General features: G+C 42.3%; 1 protein-coding gene across 2 annotated transcripts in view; it reads left to right on the top strand.

Annotated features, from left to right (window-relative positions):
* ddr1 (discoidin domain receptor tyrosine kinase 1) overlaps positions 1–26,693 on the top strand; it is a 95,667-nt gene that overhangs the window by 64,118 nt on the left and 4,856 nt on the right. Inside the window, exons 9-16 of one of the 2 annotated variants that reach the window (XM_079561309.1) lie at positions 3,177–3,426; positions 7,669–7,794; positions 16,722–16,781; positions 19,328–19,494; positions 20,228–20,438; positions 22,328–22,453; positions 25,625–25,926; positions 26,270–26,397. In XM_079561309.1, the coding sequence (XP_079417435.1) occupies positions 3,177–3,426; positions 7,669–7,794; positions 16,722–16,781; positions 19,328–19,494; positions 20,228–20,438; positions 22,328–22,453; positions 25,625–25,926; positions 26,270–26,397 (1,370 nt within the window). The remainder of the gene's footprint in view (positions 1–3,176; positions 3,427–7,668; positions 7,795–16,721; positions 16,782–19,327; positions 19,495–20,227; positions 20,439–22,327; positions 22,454–25,624; positions 25,927–26,269; positions 26,398–26,693) is intronic. The other variant, XM_079561310.1, reaches the window with a different exon arrangement.

The following is a 26,693-nucleotide window of genomic DNA, read 5'->3' as shown; positions in this document are numbered from 1 at the left end:
TTAGAGATATCACTGCAATAACATGGCAATAATTGGACACAAACCTGTCATTCTACTTTGTGTCATGTTAATAATTTGAATCCTAACCTGTACAAAACAGTATGGTTAGTATTTTCTTGGTAATAACATCACTGGAAAAATGCCTTTTTTCTTTTAAATAAATGGCTTGAATTAATTTTCAGAAAGTACAAGGTATAGGCTGTAATCAAAAACCAATAGCCAATAGCGAGCCCAAAAAGCAATCAATAAACAACAAAAATGTAACAAAAATGTGACATAAACACTGCAACAAAAAACAGGCCTAAGCTCTCCAGTCAAGAAGCTCTTAGATTTGGGTTATTCCAAACTGGAGAAAATGTGCTCGGTTATGGTTGGGGTCAGAACTAAGTAACTCGTGCCCCTAGAGGCCATAAACGCCACTGCAGGTGTCGTAGCATGTTACCTTTTTTTACTCATTAATTGCCCGTGAGAGTAAATACTATACTGACAAAACAAAAAAACAAAGGGAGAGAGGGATATTGTACATCCAATTACACAATGGAGATAATTTTTTTCACTCAAACTTGGCTGTAAATACTGTTTAAGTGGCGCTAGCCCGCAGTTAGCTTTGCCCGTTAGCCTGTTAGCTTCTTCTTCGTGATCCTATTATTGTGTAGCGGTGACACCTACCCGGTGGCAGGGAAGTTGTATTACCCCCAGAGAGACTACGAAAAGGGTTTATTAAGGTAAACAAGTTACTTAGTGCAGCTTTAAAATAAGACATAAAGACAAAAAAAAGTAAAAGGTGAGAAAAATCATCAATCAATTCTTGTTCCATTGGCAATAAGACAGTCAAAACCAACTCAAAATCTGCACCAAATGAATTACAACCTGCCATCTGTCGTCACCTTGCTATTATTGTGCTTTGCTGTTTCAAACTACTGTACAAAGTGAATAAAAATATGTTTCGAATTGTGAAAAGACCTCAAAATTAGGCACATAACAAGGAAAACTCATGTGGCTGAAACCAATCCGTACAAATACATTACTTTACCTCATAAAACATGACCTTTCAATGCCATTCAAGCATAATATTGGCTTTTGGTATATGTTGCACAATTTGAGTCCTATGGTTCAGACAAAGCGCTTGATTAAGATTAGATTTAAGAACAACATAACCTAATGGAGGGCACGTATCGCTCTGTGATTGGACTTCGTACCAGTCAAAGCAGCTGTATTCCCTAAAGGAGTACTAAATTACCGTGACTCCATTAGACAGACTTGCTCCACCAGAACACTGTACAAACAGCAGCTCGTCGGACTGTTGCTCATGAAGTCCAGTCCACGTGACTCCCCCATCTGCTGCAGCTGTTGCGTCGGACTCTGAGCATTAACATATGGATTAGGTTAGAGCGACCGGGCCCGTATTAGGTGTGAGGTTAATGGCCAGCCTGGCAGAGCGGCCTGTGCAGCGCCCGACCCTCTTCAGACGCATAGATCACATTTATTGATCGCTGGATATTTAAGTCTGTTCTTCGTTAAGAGATGCTAGATTGATGCACTTATATTAAATAGAATGAGGACATTGCCTTTTGATGATTTGCCAATGCTTTTGCGGTGATTCACTGATTTTTCCTCTGGGTCAGCCTCAGTCATGCTCTGAGTGAGTGACTGGTTTTGACCAATCGCAGTGAAATGTCAGTTCAATATTGAGATAACACTGAAGTACTGAAAGCTTGGGTCAATGTCACATCAGGATTAAACCGGGCCTCAAGCCACTTTAGCTTGAAAAAACGCAGTGTGTTTACTGAAAATGCAAGGACTGAACCAGGACAAAACAGCTCCATTCGCAAGACAAAGAGCCGCAAGTGCAGGGCAAGAGTCACATGTGGCTTGAAATATCATACATCGCCTAACCCCTTAAAAAAAACTTGCTACACAAAATAAAGGTCACTCACTCTAATGTTTTGTTGGACCGCCTTTAGCTTAGATTACAGCACACATTCACTGTGGCATTGTTTCATTAAAGGGAGTACGGAGTTTAAAAATGATAGAAGTAAGTATTTTCCTCCCCCTACATGTTCCAACAATGTCCTAAGGTGTAGAATGAGCCCAGACCAGTTCACCACAAACATCTTAATATATAAGGTGTAGTTACACGTATGACCTGAGGTGGCAGTAGTGAGTATAAAATGGCTAACTTCATCTAGCCCCTTTGACATTGTAGAAGCTACAATGTCAAAAGTGTTGCATTTATTTCTCACTGAGATCTTGTATCGATGATGGGAGTGTGTGACCACTTCAAAACCTTCTCCAGGACATCCCTGATTCTCAATGAGGTTAAGATCTGGACTCCATCTCGTGCTCCCTGAGCCACTCTTTCACAACGTGAGCCCGATGAATCTTGGCATTGTCATATTGGAATAATCCTGTACCATCAGGGAAGAAGAAATCTCTGGATGGAATAACCTGATTTCATTTTTTGGGCGCATAGTGTGACCTGACCAACTGCAAGTTTGTTAAATCCAGGTGGTGACACTTTTTTTTGGTCAGGCAGTGTAGGTTGTGCCCCACATCAGCTCATAACTAGGGATGGGTACCGCTAAATTATACCAGTCTGGTATTGAGAAAAAAAGGTTTAGGTACTACCAGTATCGGAAAAAGTATAGAAAGCAAGTACCGAAAAGAAATATGAAATATTTATACTAGTCAAGTTTTGATGTTGTTGATGAAAATTTAAACTATATTAAAAGATGGGAAAATTGTGCTAAACAAGTGGAAGAATTAGGGAATAATATGATTAAAAAAAAACATATTTTGGGGGGGGGGATATTGGGAGATTTGGGGCAAAATTTGGTAATAATATGGAGAAAAAATATGGGGGAAAATTGTTTTCCGCCCATCTGTAGTTGAAGGAAGTTTCTTGGTTTTTTCACCTCAAACTGGTGATACAAATGCAAAAGGAATTAAATGGAAGTAAAAGGAATAAATTAACATTATTAATCTGTTCTACGTCAAATATTTTAGCACAGGTATCTAAAAAAGTAGCGTTCATGTACCGGTATTGACGGTACCCAGCCCTAATCATAACAAGTTCATACAAGCTCAGTATTTCGTTCCGTTTTAGTCCAAAGCTACTTTTGCTTTCACCATTATTCACCGTTTTAGTAAATTGCTGTTTTTTTTTTCCGTTTCAGGTGCACAGTAACAACCGTCACACCCAGGGCGTTCGTGTTTTCAGCAAAGTGGAGTGTCTCTTCAAACCCGGTCTCCTGCAGCTGTGGTCCTCGCCCAGCCTCAACCTCCCCGTTCCCCTGGACGACCTGAAGGACCCCTCCTCACGGCCCATCACCCTCCCGCTCACAGGGCAGGTCGCCCAAATCCTGCGCTGCAAGTTTTTCTTCGCCGATCGCTGGCTGCTCATTAGCGAGATATCCTTTCTTTCTGGTAAGCGGGAACAGAAAATGAAGGTGCTTTACGGCGTAATTATAGTAGTTAGTGATTTTGTCTTGAAGAAGTTTGCGTCATGAATATCCTGGCAACGGTCTCCCGAACAATGGCTAATTATTAAAAGCATGATATAAAACAGATCTTCGAAGCAGAATAATGATATTGTGAGCTCGTTTTTGTTGCCAGACATCTGCATCATTGTGTTTTCATGCAAGTCTTATCACCCAGCTGTCCAGTTGGAAAAGTTATAGACAAGAAATCACAAACAAATTTAGAATTTTAGTGGCTGCAGTTTGCAAATCGGGAAGGCTGAAGCTTTTTAAATAATATTATGCCCTCTGCAAACAACAAAAGATAGTGGTTAAAGCAGCACTAAGTAACTTGTTTAGCTTAATAAATCCTTTTCGCAGTCCCTCTGGGGGTAATACAAGTGTTGATGGGATGATTTGGGGGTCTTTCATCTCCCCTTGGTGTCTCTGGCCAGAAAATCATACTTGCAGCCCGGAGCACCAACACACACTAATAGCATCACAAAGAAGAAGCTAACAGGCTAACGGGCTAGCGCCACTTAAACAGTATTTACAGCCAAGTTTGAGTGAAATAAATTGTCTCCATTGCGTAACTAGATGTACAATATCCCACTCTCCCTTTGTCTTTTCTGACAGCGTAGTATTTACTCTCACGGACAATTAAGGAGTAAAAAACATGCTACGACACCTGCAGTGGCGCTTATGGCCTCTAGGGGGATGAGTTACTTAGTTCTGCTTTAAGGCTGAAGCGCATATGGCGGAACACTGCTTTGTCTCTCCCTGCTTTTCAACCCCTTTCACCTTGTGCTGTCCTCTCCAATAAACCCCATTGGTCCCAAAAAAAGAAAGATCTTATTATGTATAAAACCTGCTCATGCTCATAAATATTTACAGTCATGTTCTGAAATACATGACTCGTTTCAAATATTCATGCTCTTGGACGTACTTAAAATGTGCTCTGGGATCTGAACCTTGATTTTAAATTCTTCTTTTACTCCCACTGTTGTGTATGAATTTGAAAGTAATTGACAATAAGTGGTAGAGTCCAAAACCTCCAGCCCATCCCACTGTGGCTACAGGAATAAAAAATGAGGTTGGTTTAAATGAAAATGTCTTAAATCACCAAATCCACGCACAGAGCCTTTGTCATTGCACCCTCTTGAATTCACTCCCCAATGTCCACATCAGAAACTTTGTCTGTTTGATCTGTAAAGCGTCTTTGAGTTTCTTTGAGAAGCGCTGCATAAAACCTATGTATTATTAAATAATTCTTACTTTTTAAGGCGAAACGCAGCGGGTTGAAAACATAAATTTTTCAGTGGTCAATGTTGAGATTTTCAGCTGTTATTCCCCTTAACATCTTAAAGTCAGATTTTTTTTTAAATGACTAAATTCACCCTTTGCGATGATTATTTTATGATGTCAGTCCGTTGGACTCATCTTTCCCACACTCATTCATTCACAAATATTGACATGTTTGGTATCCACGTGTAGCAGGGAAGGCGACTGACATGACTCTGTAATCCACATATGGTCATTTTCTTTATCAGAGACACCCGGGGAAAAGACAGAAATATACAGAACTTTAGGCCCTTTTTCTCAAAATAAAGTTTCCTATTCTCTCTATAATAATATTTTCACTTAAGTAGCATCTACAAACTCCAAACTTTCCATTGTTGGACTTGAGTTTTTTTTAAATATTTAATTCCCAGCCTGATTTATTGAGCTTCACTTATTGATAGCTTATTAAAAAACTGGGATATCCAAACTCTGAAAAAGTCTCTGTATCTACTATTCCAGGGATAGGCAAGTTTGCGTTGATGTGGGCCGATTTTCATCATCCCCAAAACACCAAGGGCCGGACCTCAACATTGTAGCCCAAAGGAAAGAACTTTTTTTCTGCAAATGCCAAAGTTTTACATCAGTGGTTCCCAAGTCGGGACCCAACATTATCCTCGGATGACAGGCCTAAATAGCCCAAATAAAACCTATATTTGTCATATATCATACAAAGTATTGTGTTTTCCCATACAAGTTTTTATTGAACAAGCAGTAGATATGCCTTTAAAACTGAAATTCCATGCAGTTTCAGAGGGAAAATATTGAAAAAAAGTTTCCTCTCGTCTCGAGACCCACTTTTGGGCCCTGACCCACCAGTTGAGAATCACTGTTTTACGTTACATATTGTAGGACCAAGTAGGATATTCTGCCAGGGCATTTTTAAAATACTGACACTATTTCTTGCATTTTTAGAGTACTGTAAAAGAAATTTGATCTCTTATTTTCATAATAATGTTCTTTCAATCTTGAGGGCCAGAGGTTCTGTGCTATTCCTGTACTATTCCAACAAAATAAAACCATAATTTTAAACCTGGCTTGAACCATTACTTAGATTTCATCATTTTTATACATAAAATGCCTTTTTATATGAAAACATAAAATGACAGAAAACTTGCTATACACTTTTATGTCAGTAATCCACAGCAAAACTTTCAATTTTATAACTGAATTTGTTTTTTTGTCCCGTTTCACCTGCAGTGCCTCGCCTTTAGTGTGAGATTACATTTACAGGGTATTTTAAAGTGTGTTGCCTGAAAGGGAAAGGTGTTTTTTTCCTCTGAATCTAATATAAAGGCAGCGTGCGGTGTTTTTGATTGGAACCGTACAGTACATAGAGCTCTGCAGCCAAGATGGAGCCTAATTAAAGTGTCCTTTGTGCTGAACTGGGCTGTCACTCGCGCGGCGATAAGAATCAGCCTGTGTGCGTTTGTACCTGGGGTCGTTGAAAAGATTTGACTCTGAAAAGGCGCAGCGTGTCGGACTCTTGGACCGCTGCCACTGCCTTGATGAATGATACCACACTGGAGCTGCCTCAAGCGCCGAGAGCGGGGCCTTCATCAGACTCCAGCCAAATCGTAGATCTTCTGTGCAGAGATACAATAGTTATCTTTGCATTCAGCAGTCATTCATTGTGAACCTGGGAAATTAAGGCAGCAACTTGGTCTGAATAAATTTAGTTTCTTCCCTCTCCTTTAATTGGTTTCACGTGTTTTGATCCAAACTTGAACAAATAATATAATTCTGTATAGCTCTTTGTTTGTTATGGCACACCACATTTTCTACATAAATAAAACAGACTGCAGTTTCATGGAGAGTCTAGTATTAAAAATGAAGGTAGCAGAGGTTTGGAGGACAATCGTAGGTGCAATCAAGCTGAAATTGCTATTTGAAAAGCTGCATTGACTGTATTTTAAGGTAATATAGCTTTATTCCCCTCAGAGAACAAAATGTCCAGTCTCAGTGTCTCTAAGAGGGAGGCTCAGGGCAGTGGTTCTCAACTCGTGGATCTCTTTCCACATTTATCTCCTTAAAAAGAACAAAACGGTTCTTCTGTTATGTTTTAGATTTTGATTTAGATGTGGATCCTCTACAAAACATAGTTGTTCTGTAATGCATGTGATTCTTGGTTAAGTAAATCAGAGTTTTCTAAAGTAGAAAGTTCAAATCCCTTTGGAATAATAGCTTTTTCGGCTTCAAAAAGACACATTAGACAGAATTTTTAGTTTAGTAAATTTTAGTTTTCTTTAGTTTGACCATTTATTTGATGTTTATAGTTTCACTTCCATATTGGACACTGACTTGAAGTGACATAGATGAAGGACAACCATTTTTAACTGTTGCTGTGCCGACCATGTTAATGGGTCAACTGCTATGGAACTTTACCTTTATCTATGTCACTTCCTGTCAGCAGCTTAAAAATTCTAATAGAAGTAACATTTTGCCCAACATTTCTTCATTAAAATTGCTGCTTCACTGAAATAAAATGATAATGATGCAACTGATGAACTTGAAACTGATGTTATTTGTCTAAAAACGTCACATTTTCAAAAGCATTAAAACCTCACATGCACTTTAATGCTCTTGGCTGTCTTTAAATTGTGGAATACACATTAATCTTGTGGAAAAAAATGTTTTTTTATTGCAAGCCAGACAAATAGCAATTAGATATTTCTCCGAAATCAGTCGGCTGTAACAGAGATCGGCCGGTCAGCAACATTAAGTGACAGTTTATCAGGTTTCTATAGCAACAACACAGTACTTTGCATAAATGTATTGACGGCAGCAGCTGGAGGTCAGCTATGCCTCATGAAAACATCTTAAATAACTGTTAGAGTGATTTTTAAAACTGTCCTCCCCTTTTCTGTTCCAGAGCCGTTTGATGAAGCGCTGGATCCACTTCCTAAAGTCCCACATTTCAACAGTTCTTCTCTTCCGCCCACTAACCAGAGCTCCACAACTCCTACACCCAGCTCCTTCAACACCACCCGCCCCAGTGGTGAGTACCCCCTGTCTACAGCCTTCGCCTTTGTCATTCTCTCCCTCTCTCCTCCCACTGTCTCTCCCATGACCCCCTTTTCGCAAAACTGCTTATCTGTGCCTCCCATCTCCTGCCTTTGAATCATGTCTGTCTTGAGAGATGAGTTTGAGCCTAACGCTGCAAGGTTTGTCGCGTATGAAACGAGTAAATCCGAGTCTTGTCATCGTTTAGCAATTCTGATTTCATTTTTCGCTTAAATGTTAGCGCTCCTGGTCCTGGAAATGTTAAACATGTGCGCTGTGAGCTGAATCCTCATTTTGAAATATAAAACGCAAATCCAACTCAAAAATTGCTATGATTTTTTTTTTTTTTTAGTTTTTAAATGAAATCCCTCAGCTCTACTTGAGCATGTCGACAGTGTCTAAAGTGGAGCCAGGAGGAGGCCTGTGTCTGACTTGCCTCCTGCTGTATCACAAGCTTTAAAATCCTTTGGACTCCAGCCAGGAATCGCTGAGCATAACTTAGCATATGATTGCAATCTCCAGGCCTGTATTGTACTAAAAGAAACAGACTCTATCTGTGTTTCTTTAGGATCCATGGAACAAATCCAATGCATGTTTATAATTTAGTTTTAATTTCTTATCTAATACTATTTCATCATCAAAGCATATTTTACATTAAGTGCTGGTGGTAATCCAGAATTTCTCCTTCCTTCTTGTTTGTAGAATCCATACCAGAAACTCATGACTGAAAACTACTTGTTCTCCACATACATATTTAAAGTAAAGTGAAGGTGTCCCAAGGTAGTTTCAAAAGCCTGAATAATTCATAACATCTAGGGTGACCAGATGTCCTCATTTTTTTCTGGACATGTCCTCATTTTCAGGCCCATAAAAAGTCTGTGAGGAATTTCGGCATTACACCAAAATGTCCAAGATTTTTAATGCATCCGTCGGCAGCTTTGTGTGGGGCAACTTTCCTCAGTTTTGGCGAGAGTTCGGGCTCGGCTTATGATTATATTCATCCGGCAACAGCGCGCCTCACAGCAGTACATCCCTGCCCTTCTGTTCTCCCGCCTCTCGCGCGCTCTCACGCGGTTAGAGAAGCGTGCGGACAAGCGGATACAGACGGCATCTCTGGAATCGCCCATTTATGGTCATGTTTGCAAACAGTTAAGGGGGAAAACAATTTGGAGAAAAATCTAAACTTTCTTTCATTATTAAAAAAATACTTTAACAAATGCTGAAATAGAGTTCGAGAATGTGATGTCATATCGCTAAGCATTATGGGATTAGCAGCAATTGTAAACAAATGGAGATTTTAAAAGTTAAAACACTGGAGTTATTGTTCATATTAAAACACTTGGACACCACAGGGAGTTAGATGTATTTACCAGCGGTAACTCAGCAGCTAATGGAGTTGTTCCACGGCTTTTTTCTCCACTTTTTATACTGTTTTTAGCTAATATTAGTCAATGGAAATGTATGCTAGCAGCTGCAAAGATGGCCGATCTCCATGGTAACTGTAGAAATTCCCGAACTCCATATGAAATATATATAATTTTCTACTAAATAAAGATACAAAGACATGGAGAGGAGCAAAGTGGTTCAACAGCCCATAATTACACAAATAACGGAGAATGCTAACTTGATGCTTCATGTTAGCATCGGGCTAATGCTAACGGCTACATAGCGCCTGCCACAGCTACAGTTTTTTCACTTCTACTGAACAATCTGCTGTCAGAAAATATCCACATGGCTACGATTTAAACTTGACTTTATTTATTTGTGATAAATAAGTTCATATTCCACCAGAAAATGGCAAAAAAAAGAGTGGAAAATTGTTCTTCTGTAACGAGATGCCGTCTGTATCTATTGCTCTAAATAGGGTTTTGAAATAAATTATTATAACTCAAGGATAAGTAACTAAAGGCACAGGCTCATATCGGTGACTGCTCCGTTCACAAACTCATAACTAGCTTCTGTTGAGCATAAATTAGCCTTGTTTTTAAGTCTTACTGAAGGGCAGTATCAGTGATGTGAACCCACGCCCACGTCCCGCACTGTGTGGAAACTGGAATAATCTCACTATCTCGTCTCACCATCTCGTTGCCTCTCATCATGAATGCATGGTAAACTGTTCAAACATCCTAATGATGGAGGTTTGGTGAGGCTGTTGTCTTTTGAGGCTCTGTCTTCACAGCCTGAGGTCTTGTGGACAGTGTGGCCTACATAAGAACATCTTCAACATGGAAATATAGTCAATAATTAGACAAAAAATGCACTAAATACAGGTGAATGTGTTAAGGTTTGCAGAGGAGGATCCCCAAAGCGGAGACTGAGGCAGGTAAGTTTTACCAATTTAATTCCAAAACAAACAAAACAAAAACTGAAGAGGCTGAGGCGACGGGGCAGGCAGGCAGCAAGTAGAACCAGGACGGAGCAGAGGTAACCCAGAGCGAGAACCAACCGACTGAGACGGAATTATCTGGCAGTGTGGAGAGGACTGAGCAGAGTATATGTAGGCTGGTTCCCAATCAAGTCCAGGTGTGCCTCATTGCTGCATGTGCCAGCCACGCCCCCGTCAACCACCAGCTCTGCACAGAAGGAAAAAAAAACACAAAGAGGAGGGGAACAAAACACAAACCATAACAGGGCCCCCCCCTCAAGGGACGCCACCTGGCGGTCTACCAGGCTTAGAGGGATGCAGGGCATAAAAGTCACGAAAGAGCGACGGATCCAAGACGAGGGCCCGGGAAACCCATGAGCGGTCCTCAGGGCCGTAACCCTCCCAGTCCACCAGATACTGGAAGCCGCGGCCCCGCCTCCGAACATCCAGCAGCCGCCGCACAGTAAACGCAGGGTGACCGTCGACCACCCGGGGGGGCGGAGGGGGCTCGGCCGGAGGGCTAAGAGGACTCGTCAAAAAAGGCTTCAGCAGGGAGACATGGAAGGCAGGGTGGACATTTACAGAAGGAGGCAATTTAAGCCTCACCACAGCGGGATTGATAACCCGTTCTATGACGTAAGGGCCAATGTACCTGGGAGAGAGCTTTTTGGATTCAGTTTGTAGGGGAAGGTCACGTGCGGAAAGCCAGACCTTCTGACCAGGCACATACTCCGGAGCAGGAGAGCGGCGGCGGTCTGCAAGCTGCTGGTTCCTAGCAGCAGTGCGGGAAAGAGCTGCTCTGACTTCATGCCAGATCTTACGAGCACGTTGAAGATGCTGCTGGATGGACGGAACCGCAACTCGAGTCTCCTGGCTTGGAAAGAGAGGGGGTTGAAAACCAATAGCAGCCATGAAAGGAGACATACCAGTAGCAGAGGAAACGAGGGAGTTGTGAGAGTATTCAATCCAAGGGAGATGCAGGGACCAGGAAACCGGATGGTGAGCAGTGACACATCGGAGGGCCGCTTCCAGGTCTTGATTCGCCCGCTCCGTCTGGCCATTAGTTTGTGGATGGTATCCAGACGATAAACTGGCTGTAGCCCCCACTGCACGACAGAAGGCCTTCCAAACCTGAGAAGAGAACTGTGGGCCTCGGTCTGACACAATATCCTGTGGTATGCCATGGAGTTTGAAGACATGTTGAACCAGCAAATTAGCAGTCTCGAAGGCAGAGGGCAACTTTGGTAATGGAACAAAATGAACACACTTCGAAAATCGATCCACAATGGTCAAAATTACAGAGTTACCTTCAGATGGGGGAAGGCCTGTTACAAAGTCCACAGCGATGTGGGACCAGGGACGGTGTGGAATCGGGAGTGGACGAAGCAGACCAGCAGGAGCACGGTGGGACGCTTTACTGCGGGCACAGACCGAGCAAGCAGAAACAAATTCCTTTGTGTCAGCGGACATGGTGGGCCACCAGAAGCGCTGCTGGATTAAGGTAAGGGTTCGATGAAATCCAGGATGACAGGAGACTCTGGAGGAATGGCCCCACTGCAAAACCACAGATCTGGCTGATGGCGGCACAAACAAGCAGCCTGGAGGACATCCTGGAGGTGAGGGATGATTGACAAGGGCCTCCTGGACAGATTTCTCCACCTCCCAACAGACTGCCCCTACCACACAAGTGGGAGGCAAGATATTTTCAGTCGGAGGTTCTTCATTAGGAGGCGCAAACTGGCGGGACAAGGCATCCGGCTTGAGGTTCCTGGACCCCGGACGGTAAGTGAGTGTGAAGTTGAACCGGCCAAGGAATAGTGCCCAGCGAGCCTGGCGGGAATTTAGCCTGCGAGCAGAACGTAGATAGGATAAATTCTTATGATCTGTCCATACCATGAATGGCTGTGCCGAGCCCTCCAACCAGTGCCTCCACTCCTTTAGTGCGACGATGACTGCCAGCAGCTCCCTGTTGCCAACATCATAGTTCCTCTCTGCAGGAGTTAGACGACGGGAGAAGAAGGCGCATGGATGCAACTTCTGGTCAGTGGCATTGCGCTGAGAAAGGACGGCTCCTACACCAGAGTCAGAGGCATCCACTTCGATGATGAACTGGGCAGAAGGATCTGGGTGAGACAATACTGGAGCAGAACAAAAAAGGTCCTTTAGTTTCACAAACGCTGCCTCTGCTTCAGCAGGCCAGTCAAAAGGCACTTTAACAGAAGTAAGTTTGGTAAGAGGTGCCGCAACTTTACTATAGTCACGAATAAAGCGTCTATAGAAGTTTGCAAATCCCAAAAATCTTTGGAGTTGCTTCCTATTGGAAGGGGTTGGCCAATCAGCAACCGCCTGTACCTTGGCTGGGTCCGTCTTGATCTGGCCCTTTTCAATGACAAAACCAAGGAAGCCAACAGAACTCTCATGAAATTCACACTTCTCTGCTTTTACATAAAGTCTGTTTTCGAGAAGGCGTTGAAGAACAAGTCTGACATGTTGTACATGTTCTTGAAGAGAGCGAGAAAAAATCAAAATGTCATCAATGTATACAAACACAAATCTATTCAACATATCCCGCAACACATCATTAATAAGGGCCTGGAACACAGCTGGAGCATTTGTTAAACCAAATGGCATTACCAGGTACTCAAAGTGTCCGAGTGGGGTGTTGAACGCCGTCTTCCATTCATCTCCCTCCTTTATACGGACTAGATGATAGGCACTCCGAAGGTCAAGTTTGGTAAAAATGGTGGCCTCTTGGAGTGAGCAAAACGCTGAATCAATCAGTGGAAGGGGATACTTGTTTTTGACAGTAATATCATTGAGCCCCCTGTAATCAATGCAAGGGCGAAGTGTGCGGTCCTTTTTATCAACAAAAAAGAAACCGGCCCCTACAGGGGATGAGGAGGGGCGAATGAGCCCAGCAGCTAGGGAATCGGTGATATAAGTCTCCATAGCCCCCCTCTCAGGATTGGAAAGATTGTAGAGCTTGCTGGTTGGTAATGGTGCGCCAGGGATCAATTCAATGCTACAATCATAAGGTCTGTGAGGAGGCAATGATGAGGCATTGTGCTTAGAGAACACCTCCTGTAGGTTATGGTACTCAGCTGGCACAAGAGACAAATCTATGGGCTTGGGATTAGCAGGTGTGCATCTGTCAAGAGAGGGAACTGCCGAATGTAGACAGTGGCTGTGACAAAATAGGCTCCAATTAATTATGGATAGCTGTGACCAGTCAATGTGTGGATTATGTAGTTTAAGCCAGGGGAGGCCTAAAACTAGAGGAGTGGAAGGAGAGTTAACAATGTACAAAGAAATTGTCTCGTGATGATTGCCAGATAGGAGTAATGAAACTGGGGTGGTACGATGCGTAACGCTGGCAAGAAGTTTCCCATCAAGAGCATAAACATTCTTGGGCTCAGGAAGGGCATCAGAAGAAATGTTACATTGGGAAACAAACATGGAGTCAATAAAGTTGTCATCTGCTCCTGAATCCACTAGGGCAACAAGGGGAAAGGATTTCTTTGCGTAGGACACAGTACCTTTAAGCTGGATACGTCCGCAGGAGGGATCAGTCGGTGTGTGGCTCACCAGCGCCCCTCCGCTGGCTGATGAGCCTGGTCTTTTGGCAGAGCAGGGCAGTGATCAACGATGTGTCCAGCTTTACCGCAGTACATGCAGAGCCCAAGGCGAAGGCGACGCTGGCGTTCTTGTTGGCTGAGTCTCATCCTTCCCAACTGCATAGGTTCCTCAGAACTTGGAACAGGAGTTGGAGCAGCTGGTGATGATTCAGTCGGCAGGTGAGTGGCAGGTGCAGGCTGACGAGGTTGATGAGAGTAGAGAGTGGGAGGGGGAATACTCTTCCTAACTGCTCTCTCCCTACGTCTTTCAGATAGACGATTGTCTAAACGGATGGCTAAGAAAATTAATTCTTCCAATGTAGAAGTCTCATCACGAGCTGCCAGCTGGTCCTTGAGTTCCTCACTTAAACCACTGAAAAACACCCCCTGCAAAGCTTTCTCATCCCACCCGGTCTCTGCAGCTAAAATGCGGAAATCTATAGAGTAGGAGGAAACAGAACCACTACCCTGGCGTAGGGAAAGCAGCCGGCTACTGGCCTCCTTTGTTTGTAACGGGTGGTCAAATACTCTTCTAATCTCATTGGTAAATGTATCCATAGCATTACAAACTGGGGAACTACTGTTCACTAAAGCTACGGCCCAGGCAGAAGCTTTACCAGAGAGTAAACTCATAATAAAAGCAACCCTCGCTTTATCAGTGGAGTAAGTTAGCGGCTGTTGGTTGAAGACTAACATACACTGGTGTAGAAACTGTCCACATAACCCTATTTCACCTGAATATCTGGCGGGAGTGGGAATGAAGGGTTCTCGAGGCAGGGCATGTTGATGATCCGGAGGAGCAGAAGCCGCAACAGGAGCAGGTGGAACTTGAACTGGTGGAGGATTGGCTGCCAGGTGACTAGCGAGTTGGTCAAAACGAGCACTTAACTCAGAAAAATTTGAGTTAAGTTGGCGGAGTGAGTCAAAAACTTCCTTTATGGTCCTCTCATGCTGGCCCACATGGGATGCTTGTAGGGCGAGAGCCTGCTTAAAACTTTCAATCTCTGCGGGGTCCATGTTGGCCAGATAATTCTGTTAAGGTTTGCAGAGGAGGATCCCCAAAGCGGAGACTGAGGCAGGTAAGTTTTACCAATTTAATTCCAAAACAAACAAAACAAAAACTGAAGAGGCTGAGGCGACGGGGCAGGCAGGCAGCAAGTAGAACCAGGACGGAGCAGAGGTAACCCAGAGCGAGAACCAACCGACTGAGACGGAATTATCTGGCAGTGTGGAGAGGACTGAGCAGAGTATATGTAGGCTGGTTCCCAATCAAGTCCAGGTGTGCCTCATTGCTGCATGTGCCAGCCACGCCCCCGTCAACCACCAGCTCTGCACAGAAGGAAAAAAAAACACAAAGAGGAGGGGAACAAAACACAAACCATAACAGAATGCTTTTATTTAGTTTAAAACAGCCTTTATTTACAAAGCCAACAACAAAATAAAGCCCTTGCTTGCATTAAAAGTAGAGTAGCCATAGTCATACTGTAACTTTAGGTATGCCTATGTCATGTGTTTCTGTTGTTGTGATGGGATCACATGATCTCTGTGGAATCCCACCTGTGTTTTTTTTTTGTCATCTCTATGCCCTGACAAAGAGCCTGCTGGAGGTTTAATCGATCATCGAAGTGAATTTTGCCCACTGTACGTTTTATGTTTACAAGGGCTTTGTGTTATTTTCTATCTTCTCCTTATCGTCCTTGAAAAGCACCTGATGTTTGAATGATTCACCCTACACAGATCACAACCCACCCATTGTAGATAGATGTAAAAAGCATAAATAGACCAAATGATCATAGAGCAGCCAGGAACCGTCGCTCTTACAACCATTCTCGTTTATTATCGCTTGTAGGCAACAAAATGTTTCAGTTTTTCTGCCTGTAAATCTGTGTCCTCATTTTTTAGAATCCCAGTAGAGCTCAACAGTCCCGCCCACCATTTGGTCCTTTGTCAGAAGAAAAAAAATCCCTTTCATAGTTCACATTTACTTTTCGAAAAATTCTAAGAAATACAGTGAAATGCTTTTATAATATAATATAATAATAATAATAATAATAATAATAATGCCTTACACTTTTATTGCGCGTGTATTACCAAGTTTCTCAAAGAGCTACACTGTAGTCATTAGTCATTCACTCCATACTGGTGGTGGTAAGCTACTGTTGTAGCCACAGTTGCCCTGGGGTAGACAGATGGAAGCGAGGCAACCAGTCTGCGCCATCGGCCCCTCTGATCACCACCAACCACTCACACACTCTACATACACTACAATCCAAGTACCGACCAGGCCGTTCCCTGCTTAGCTTCCGAGGTCTGACGGGACCGGGCAGAGCAAAGGCGGTACAAGGGTTATAACTTTTCGGGTTGTAAAGTTTTAGATAAATCTTCAATGTACAATTGTGTGTTTTATGTCCACCAGTTACCACATAGCTGATTAGCAGCTGTTGTTTTTTAAACCCTTGATATTCACTTATTTTCCAAAAAGTCAATGCTAAATATGAGTGGGATTTTTACTTCCGGACCCCGGCAAAGGACCCGAGGTGGGCGGGGCAGTTGAGGTCTATATGGGTATCCTATTATAGGACAGGAACGAGCAAACTTGTTTTAATCCAAGGGCCAAAACACTTTTTGGAATAAATAAAGTTTTCTGATTCTGACATTTTGTGCTCTCAACTACGTAACAGAAACAACATAATAGCATGTTTTTGTCTCAGTCATACACAAGCTTTACCTTCGCAGTTAAGTTTAAGTCGTCTTCTATATTAGTCCACTAGTCTAAATAACCAGTGCAGGTGTTGACTTGAGTGAACTGTCTCTAAAATAGTTATTTATTACCAAAATAATTGTCACGGGGCATTGTTCAAACTCTCTCATCTCTGCTTCCTTGATTTGTGGTCGCTTCACATTCATTTCCTCTGCCCCTGTGTCCATCCTTCGCTCCTGTAGACCCCACCATCACCTCCACCTTCTCCACGACCGAAGGCGCCGGTAACTGGACCCTGTCAGGTGAGAGTGCAGGAGGAGAAAGAGCTTCATCCGCTCTGGCTCTGCTCCAAAATCTTAAAATCGTCTCACGGCTCCACCGAGAGAGCATGAGGAGCAACAAGGAGGGGTCGACTGTAGAATCCTTGGCACTGACTTATCCCCCGGGCACGGAGATATAGAGCTTTAGGAAAAGGACTAACAGAGCTGTTGTAGGTTATGTCTGTGTGAAAAAACGACCTGGAATCCTGTAGACTCGCACGCTGCATGTTTTGAGGGGACTGGCTCCGGCGTACTCGGCTAAACAATACCAGGTTTCAGAAAAAAAGAGTCGTAAATGCTTTTGTGTGGCATGAACTACATGCTTGGCCCTTTTATTGGCTGTGGTTGAACAGTTTTTTTTTACTGCCCACATTATGGGAACTGACAAAGACAAAGGAAGGCTATGTTGTTGTGCATGATCATTGTTTGTCTTGTTAGCAAAACATGCATTGGAACTGAATGCATGATATAGAGGGGATGCGGATGATGTCACGGCATGGCAACAGCATGGTAAAGGAGATAAATGGGTAGTAGAAGTAGAAGTTTTGTTTTGACACACCGTAATGTTGAGGAAGCTGTTCAGAGGTGGGTAAAGCAACAAAAAGCGAGAGTAACTGTTCTTCTTAACCCCAACTGAACCGAGCACATTTTCTACAGTTTGGTATTACCCAAATCTAAAAGGTTCTTCCCAAAAAGCGTCAAAATAGCAACGGAAAAAAAGTTATGGAAAAGCAGCAAAAGAGCAACAAAAATGTGCCAGGGAAACAACAATACTACAACGTAAAAGTGAGAGCGACAAAAAAGGTGACGAAACCACAAAAAAAAAAAAAAAGAGAGAGAGACAAAAACACTTCATAAATGTGACAAAAACACGGCGACAATGCGAAAAAAAAGTTACAATCAGTTTAGTAGGCCTTAGCTTTACACTGTTGTTCTCCAGTCCAGAAGCTTTTAGATTTGGGTACTTCCGAACTAGAGAAAATGCAGGTGGGGGGTAAGAGACTAAAATCAAGAAAAAGTAGTGGCCCAAATAGCTACTCAAGTAAAAAAGTACTTCAAAATACTACTGTTTGAGCATAAAAGTCTGATTTATGTTTTAGTGTTGACGTAAGATAGACATAAAAAAAAGGACAAACTATATATTTTTAAAGATATTATACTTACAGAGTAAACAATAAGGAGCAGTGCATTACACAGTTTTAACGCACGATGCAGAGTCTAGAACACAGTGACTCTATTAATTGTCCGTGAGAGTAAATACTACGCTGACAGAAAAGACAAAGGGAGAGAGGGATATTGTACATCAAAGGAGATCTTTTTTTTTTCACTCAAACTTGGCTGTAAATACTGTTTAAGTGGCGCTAGCCCACAGTTAGCTTTGCCCGTTAGCCTGTTAGCTTCTTCTTCGTGATCCCATTAGTGTGTATTGGTGACACCTACCTGGTGGCAGCAAAGTTGCAACTGTGGTTTTCTGGCCTGAGACACCAGGGGGATGAAAGACCCCCCCAATTATTCCATTAACACTTGTATTACCCCCAGAGGGACTACGAAAAGGATTTATTAAGATGAACAAGTTACTTAGTGCTGCTTTAAGTTAATATTTTAGTTTTGAAAATGGTTAGGGATTAGGTTAGTGTTAATGTTAGGGGGTCCAGGGTTCTGGTTAAGGTTAGGATTAGGAAAGGGGATTTGGTTTAGTTAAGGCTAGAACAATCTAACTGGGTTGGAAGACAAAAAGACTCGGTTAAAAGTGTGAAATGCTTGGCTGCGACTTGTTTAATCCGCTTACACCGTGGTCCCACAAACTGAAACGCTTAATTCAAAGGCTGTTTGCTTTTTGTGTGCGGGATCAGTCCAGAGCACTTGTTGTTTCAGTTTTTAAGCTGCTTTATCTGAAACTAGTTCCCTCACAGCAGCACTTGTTTAGCGTTACTTTGACAACAGATGCGGTGGAGTGATATAGAACTTTTTACTTTTTACTAATTGTGTTCCATTTTTTACTTAAGTAAGAGTACTGTCATTTCAAAATAACATGAATCAAAAAGTACTTTGTGGAAAAACTACTCCAAAAAGTTACTCAAATACATGCACTTGATTAAATGCAAAAACCCGTCGTCTCTGGCTCTGTTTAGAATGAAAATGATGTAAGTGCATTCCCACTTTTGGGGCATTTTACAGAGTACATTTTAGTTTCTTGACAGTGTTTTAGAAACCTGACTCAACTGTCTCTGGGAACTATTGTTGCAGGTATTAGATGAGGTAAATAAAGAGAAAGGGAGCCCTGTGGCATAGAGAAAGCGCTGCATACTCAGAGACAATCCCTATCAGATGTGCAGAAACCCTTATGCAATCAGCCCTCAGCCTGGCGCAGGAAAGCTCGTGCTCACTCGACGCTCACATTGAAGATAGCTATGCAGTCATAAAAAAACAATCATTGTTTTACAGCGGTGACCACCACAGTAATGGTTATCCAAATAGATAAAGGATGAACAACTTCAGATTAATGTTTCTTTTCTTTTACTCTTTAGGGCCGGAGTTCGCCGCTGTGTCCCCAAAGGCAGGGCTTCCAGTGGTCAAACACGACAGCAGTAACACGGCTATTCTGATTGGCTGTCTGGTGGGGATCATCCTCCTGCTGCTGGCGGTTATAGCTGTCATTCTCTGGAGGCAGTATTGGAAAAAGATCCTTGGCAAGGTGAGCGCAAAGTATTATACAACCGGTCCCGCTCGGGCCGGCTTCAAAGGTGGATTTACAGCACATGTGGAGCCTATGTAAATTTGGTCTGCAGTTTGAAAATATGGTCGATCATTTATGTTTTCAATTTGAACGCAGTTTACGGAAAACAAATGCAGTATCTGTTTAAAGTTTGGAATTGCTTTTAGTGGCTTTTTTTTAATCTTCAACAATATTTACATTGTGTGATTCTCATTGAAGATATTAAACTATGAACACGTGGGATTATGTAGGAAACGAAAAAGGATGAAACTTTCAATATAAGATGAATATTCTTCCAATTAATTAAAATCATGTGAATATTTGTAGTTTGCCTTATCTCTCATCAAATACATAAACAGTTTTATTTGGACCCACTTGAGCAGCTTTGAGTAATCTTTATATCTTCACCAGTGGCTGTTCTTATTAGCGCAGCAGCAGCTCCCTAAAGGCTCCTCCTGTGGTTTCCTTTTTTTTCTCTTTATAGGAACAGCTGCACAGGGATGGTAAAAGCAAGAGGGGTGGGGTGGTTGGGGCTTACGGCAGCTCACGTTGAGGATAAGGAAGTGAAAACAACTGCAAAGTTTGATAGAGATGTGTGACATTATTACCAAATACCTGCAACAAGCACAACACCCCCTCTTCAACATTCGAACACAGCTTGTGATTCTTTTTTTTTTGTGGCTGATTTCTTCTCCCTCTGTGTTTTCCCCAGGCGCAGGGCAGTCTGTCGAGTGACGAGCTGCGCGTCCATCTGTCCGTGCCGTCCGACAACGTGGTCATAAACAACACTCACAGCTACTCGAGCCGGTACCAGCGGATCCACACGTTTCCCGACGACAGAGAGCAAGACCGAGAGGCGGAGGGCGAGTACCAGGAGCCCAGCGCCCTGCTGCGGCCGCGGGACCAGAGCAGAGACAGCACCGGTGAGGGAAATATGCAAACGGGAACACTTTAATGACATGGAGGAAATTTTAAAAACATCCAGGCATCAAAAAACAGATGGACTTACTTAATTAGAACAGCGGAAGGCGGAAAATTGTGCACATGTAACACATTTTGCAGTTTTTAATTCAAGAAGGAAATCCAGCTGTTTTGGACTGAAACTGAATAGACGTTATAATGGCAGTGTCTCTTCAGAAAATGGCAGCAAAGTTAAAGTGCTACTACTTAAGAAAAGGTGCAGGGGAGGGAAAAGGAAGGAAGAGAGTTTCGCTTCCTGACAGCCTGGTGGAGGTAATTTGGGGGGTTTTATGCAAAATCAACTTTTTAGAGCTTGTTTTCTCTGCTAAAACATACTTGGAGATGTGTTTCGACCCACTTGCGCATCTTTGAGTAATCTTTGGTTCTTCACAAGTTGGGTTGGGTACCGTTGTACGATATCATCATCATGGTATCGAAAAGGTGCTACCGGTATTGGAGAAAAAGCAAGTACCAAAAAAAAAAATCTTATATCTTTAGATCCAAGTTTTTTTTGCTGTCCAGGGACTGCATTACAGGAAGTGCCTTGGTTGTTTCAGCAAAAAAAAAAAAAAAATTAATTCTCCCCAAATTTTTCCACATTTTTTAACCCAATATTTCCCAAACATTTTTTACTCTTTTTTTTTACCCATTTTTTCTTGTTTTCCCAATTTATCCCTAATTTTTGTCCCCATGTTTTTACACAATTTTTCATTATTTTTGCCACAATTTCCCCCCATTTTCCCCCCAAAACTATTCCCCATTTTTCACACATTTCCTGAGCTTGGAGATGAACCCCATATTGTAAATGTGCAGATCTCCTACACATTATTGTTCTGTTTTCTAATTCTAACAAATATTTTATCATAGGTATTGGGACAAATGTATTGTTCCGGTATCGGTATCGAAAACCAAGTCTCGTTAAAGTATCGGTATGAAAAAAAAATGTAACGGTACCCTATTCACCCTATTCACAAAGAACAGATTACGGGAAAACTAGGAAGTGGATTTTTTACATTCATGTGGCATTTTCTAACCAACAAGGTGTAAGATAGTGATTAAGATATGTTCTACATTGCCAGCAAAAAAGTATACACCCTCTTTAATGAATGTACTTTTTATGTGCCGCACAGCCACAAAAATAACAGAACAAGTCATTCAAATACAGGGCACAGTGTAAAGGTTTCTCTTTGTACCTAACTTCGTGAAAACTGAGATAGCCAGCAATAAACAAGTAAACCGAACATCCTCCTGTGGAAAGTGAATCAAGCAGATATACTGCACGGAAAGGAACACAGTATCCATTGTTCCAGACAGTGAAGAAATACATTCCCGGACTTACATCGCACCACAGGGGGGCAGCATGTTTACAAGGCCTGAGTGAGTTTGCAAAACCAGTAACAGAACCATCACTCCATCCTTTGATTTTGGTGTGCGTTTGATTTCATTTTGCCTGCGTGTTTTTGTTTTGTTTTTGTGCCTGCTCCCTCCCCTTCTGATCTCCTCATCTCTGTTCAGGGCCGTACACAGACTTTTGAAATACTGAGTCAAGTCGGTACAAGTTTTAACCCTGCTTTAGCACTGGTTGTGTTCATACCTGTTTCAGGACTAGTGTTTAGTTTATACATGGTTACGTCTGAGTTTAAGCTTATTCAGCCCGAGTTTAGACCTTGTGTAGTCATAACCGGTGCTGTGTACGGCCAAATCTCTGTCATGAATATCCTAACCAGACCCCGCTAATGTTTTTTTGTTGTTGTTTCTGTTGTTGTCATGCCGTTTGCTCTCATCTGTACTCGCTGCCTGCTCCCCCCTCGTTGTCGTGTGCTTGTGTGTGTCCGTGTGCGCCGCCTCCCAGCCCTCCTGCTAAACAACCCAGCCTATCACCTGCTCCTGTCAGACCACAGGAAAGGCTCCAGACCCGGAGTCGTCCCCAACAGCGCTCGGGCTCCAGAAAAGAGCCTCAATGTGCCCCCGGCGCAGGGTAAGAGACAAGGCCCGCTCTGGAATAGGCCGCAGGAGCACTCGCACACACTTTGAAGGGGCTGAATATGAAAATGTACTTTAAAGCTTTTAACCATGTTATAATATGTTTCCTTCATCAAAAACATGCATGAAGTGCTTTGCTTTTACCTACATATATTTGAGAATATTCTTTTGAAAATATGACTTATTTAGATGAATAACATCTGTTGTAAGTGATCATTTTAAGTTTATATTAAGCAGCAAATTAATGAGGAAACGTTGGGCAGAAAAGTAAAGAAATCCAAATTTTTATTTGGAATTTAAAGCTACTGACAGGAAGTGACTCATTCATTTCCCATTGACATAATGTGGTTGGCACAGCAACAGTTTAAAATCTATGTCCCTTCCTGTTAGTGCCCAATAAGGAAGGGAAAATATAAACATCACAAAAACTGTCCACAAAATCTTAATGGTGGTACTGTCTGTACTTTATGAGGTGGTATTTGATGAGAAATGTTTGATAATCACTGGACAAGACTGAAGCAGTTTATAATTATTATCTATTCCTTTAAATATAATTGTGTTAACTATGTTTTTGCAAAAATGTGTCTATGTGTCAATGTCAGGTTATAAAACGCATTTGCAAAGTCATCCCTTCCCCAAAGTGCAATACCGCAGAGTACAACAAAGTAGCCTTTAAATACTTCTTAGACTAAACAAAACGACTGTGGCCAGCAACAAATTAAAAAAAAAGTCTCCTTTTACTCAAAAGAATTTGTTCCATCAGTCGGTTGTCATGAGGTGGTCCCCTCCTTTTTCATGAAGTGCTCCGCCTCAGACCTTCACCAGACAGATTCACAACATTTAGATCACCCTTTGTTTTTAAGCTTTTATAAACTGCTTCGGTCTTGTCCAGTGATTCTCAAACATTTCACATCAAATACCACCTCATGAAGTATGACAGTACCACCCGCCCCTGGAATTCAGTAGATTCAGTCTATAAAGGATTTTAAAAATACATTACTTGAGTATAAATAATTTTATCTCTATTTAAATTGCAGATGACAAGTTGATATTATAAAACATACATAAACAAATCAAAGCACTCCATATATGTGTCTGAAGGAAACATATTATCCAACATGGTTAAAGGCAAATTAATGAACAGTAAATAGTTATTTTAGCAAAATATGGGACCTTCATTAACATCCATTACTTTATTTCCTGTTTTGCATGTTTTTGACTCACTCTCATCACTTACTTTGTGGATCTAAAGTACTTTTACTAAATAACATTCATAATAAATTATGCATGTTTTATTTATTGTCATAAACCCTTAAAAGCTGTTGAAGAAAAGTTGTTTTGTGGGTCAAATTTATATAACGTTGTTGTAACTAGGACTAGGACTTTTGTCAGTTCGAATAAAGTATAAATTATTAAAACTATTTATTATTTCAGAATGTGACCCAATTCAGCTATAGTCCCCCTTTTAGATACTGCTGAAAAGCCGTGCTGTTATCTTTTAGTAAGTTAGACCTCTAAGCTCGCGCCTTTGAGAAACTGCGGGAAGACATTGTTAAATGTGCTGGATTTCTCTGAAAGGAGAAATCTAAATGAAGATGAGAATGTCCATTTAAGTGGAGCTCAAATGAAATAATAGAAGAAAAATGTTAGTTATAAAGTCAGATTTTGTGATACAAGTCATTGTTGGATGAATAGCAGATTATTCATAGCAGGATAGGGTACTGTATGTTACAATCACATGTGCTGTTTCAAAATAGCACTTAGAAAAAGACAAAGACAGGATGGTTTGCCTTAAAGGAACAGGCCACTGTTTTTCCATACTGAGATATGTTCTTACCTGAGCTTAGACGAGTTGATACGTACCTGTCTGGTCTTTGTGCCTGTGGAAGAGCGTGGTCCCTTCTACTTCACCCCCGTTTGGAGCTGTAGGAATATAATGGGAGAGGCCAAATGCTAACAACATCTTTGGTCGTTTTGCATGACTGAGTGCACGCACAAAGACCAGACAGGTACGTATCAACTCGTCTAAGCTCAGGTAAGAACATATCTCAGTACGGTAAAACGGTGGCCTGTTCCTTTTATACGACATACATTTACCAACAGGGTATAGGATCTGGGGTTCGGTTGACAAACTTGTACAGAAAAGTAAACATAAACTACTTTTACATAATGTCTTTTGTGAATAAATTAACAATGTTATACAGTATTACTATTTACTTACTATTTCTGTGATCAGAGATGGGTAATGTACATATCCTACCTTTAAAGGAACAGGTCACCATTTTTACATACTGAGATATGTTCTTACCTGAGCTTAGACGAGTTGATGCTTACCTGTCTGGCCTTTGTGCGTGCACTCAGTCACGAAAAAACGACCAAAGATGTTGTTAGAATTTGGCCTCTCCCAATGTATTCCTATAGCTCCAAAACGGGGTGAAGTTGGAAGCTACCAAGCTCTTCCACAGGTACACACAAAGACCAGGCAGGTATATATCAACTTGTCTAAGCTCAGGTAAGAACATATCACAGTATGGAAAAACTGTGTGCCCGCAGTCACGCAAAAAGACCAAAGATGTTGTTATCATTGGCCTCTCCCAGTATATTCCTGTAGCTCAAAACATGATGAAGTTAGAAGCGACAAAGCTCTTTCATGGGCACAAAGACCAGACAGGTACACATCAACTATTCTAAGCTCAGGCACAAGAATATCTCAGTATGTAAAAACGGTGGCCTGTTCCTTTAAACAGCTCTAAACATAAGCCACATTCACACATGTGTCTCCAGCAGGCTAAAGTCCTGGCAAAGTCAGGGTTTTCTTCCAAAAATCCTGACTTTACGAGGACTTTAGTCTGCTGGTGGCGCATATGTGAATGTGGCTATAGTGACAAGGCTTCCACTTTCTTCAGACACTCACTCATCTTCATTGTCATAGTCAGGGACAAAACGATTCAATCAATTACACTATATCACAAACTCTCAGAAGATGTGGATTGCAAAGACAATACAAACCAATAACACTTGATTAAATCAAATCACTCTTCGCGCTGAGAAAATGGGGAAATAATTGTGTCGCTCCATCGCCCACTCCTGACATATGGTGGTTATATTTGCTCATCTGCCACTCATTACAAGAACAAAGCATATAAGGCCTGTCTTCCTCCCACAGCCTGTGCCCTGGACTTGGAGCTGGAGAAGGGTTTCTCTCTCAGCCGTGAGGAGCCCCCTCCGTACCCCGGCGCCCCCCCATACCCGTCCCTGTCCCCGCCCGTGTCCCCGCCGATGCCCCCCAGCGTGCCCCATTACGCAGAGGCGGACATCGTGAGTCTACAGGGGGTCAGCGGCAACAACACCTACGCAGTGCCCGCCCTCAGCTCCTCCAGCCCCGGGGCGGACTCCACGCCTCTGCCCGAGCTGTCCCGCAACTGCCTCGTCTTCAAGGAGAAACTGGGAGAGGGCCAGTTTGGAGAGGTAATGCACTTAAGAACTGATGTGTAGCAAGCGTGGGGGATTCTGGGTTAAGGCTGTACCTCCCATTACATTTGGCACAAGACTAATCTAAACATGTGCAAAACATTAGTGTCTATGATTCGCAGATTTTGCAACCAAACAACAAAATTGAATGGAAGTATTTATTTGGTTCAACATGGAAGAAAACACTTGTAAACACACTAGTTTGCCAAGGAATACATCAGAATTAAACTAATTGCTGCAGAGTTTTGGTGGAACGCTGTGGTGAGCCATAAAGGTTATACAGGTTGTTATGGCGTCACGGGGCCTTGTTTAAACAAAGCCTGTTGTTTTTGGGTCAAAGGTGCACCTGTGTGAAATCGAGAACCCGCAGGACCTTCCCATCTTGGAGTTCCCCTTCAATGTGAGAAAAGGTCGCCCTCTTCTGGTGGCAGTGAAAATTCTCCGTCCAGACGCCTCCAAAAATGCCAGGTAAAAGCCAAAACAAGTGAAGTGGAACCTTGGTCTCAGTGCTCTAGACGGATATAAAGCACTGCATTGTCCAAATCCCAGTGCTGTACATCATAAATGATCTAACAGGGGGTTTTATGGGGTGTCCCCTGTGAGGAATGAAAGCAATTGGCAGTATTCTCAGCATTTTCAGTGTTTGAACAGGTACTTGATTTCTGATGTGCATAATAACATATCTCAAAATCATCAGGGGGCTTGTGGTTCGATGCTAAAAGCCTGTATTTTGCCTCTGAGCCAGACGTTGCTCTAAAGCGGGG

This window comes from Gobius niger, assembly GCF_951799975.1.
Source record: "Gobius niger genome assembly, chromosome: 8".
Lineage (NCBI taxonomy): Eukaryota > Metazoa > Chordata > Actinopteri > Gobiiformes > Gobiidae > Gobius > Gobius niger.
Note: the sequence above shows the minus strand (reverse complement) of the source record. Positions and strands in the feature narration are given on the sequence as shown.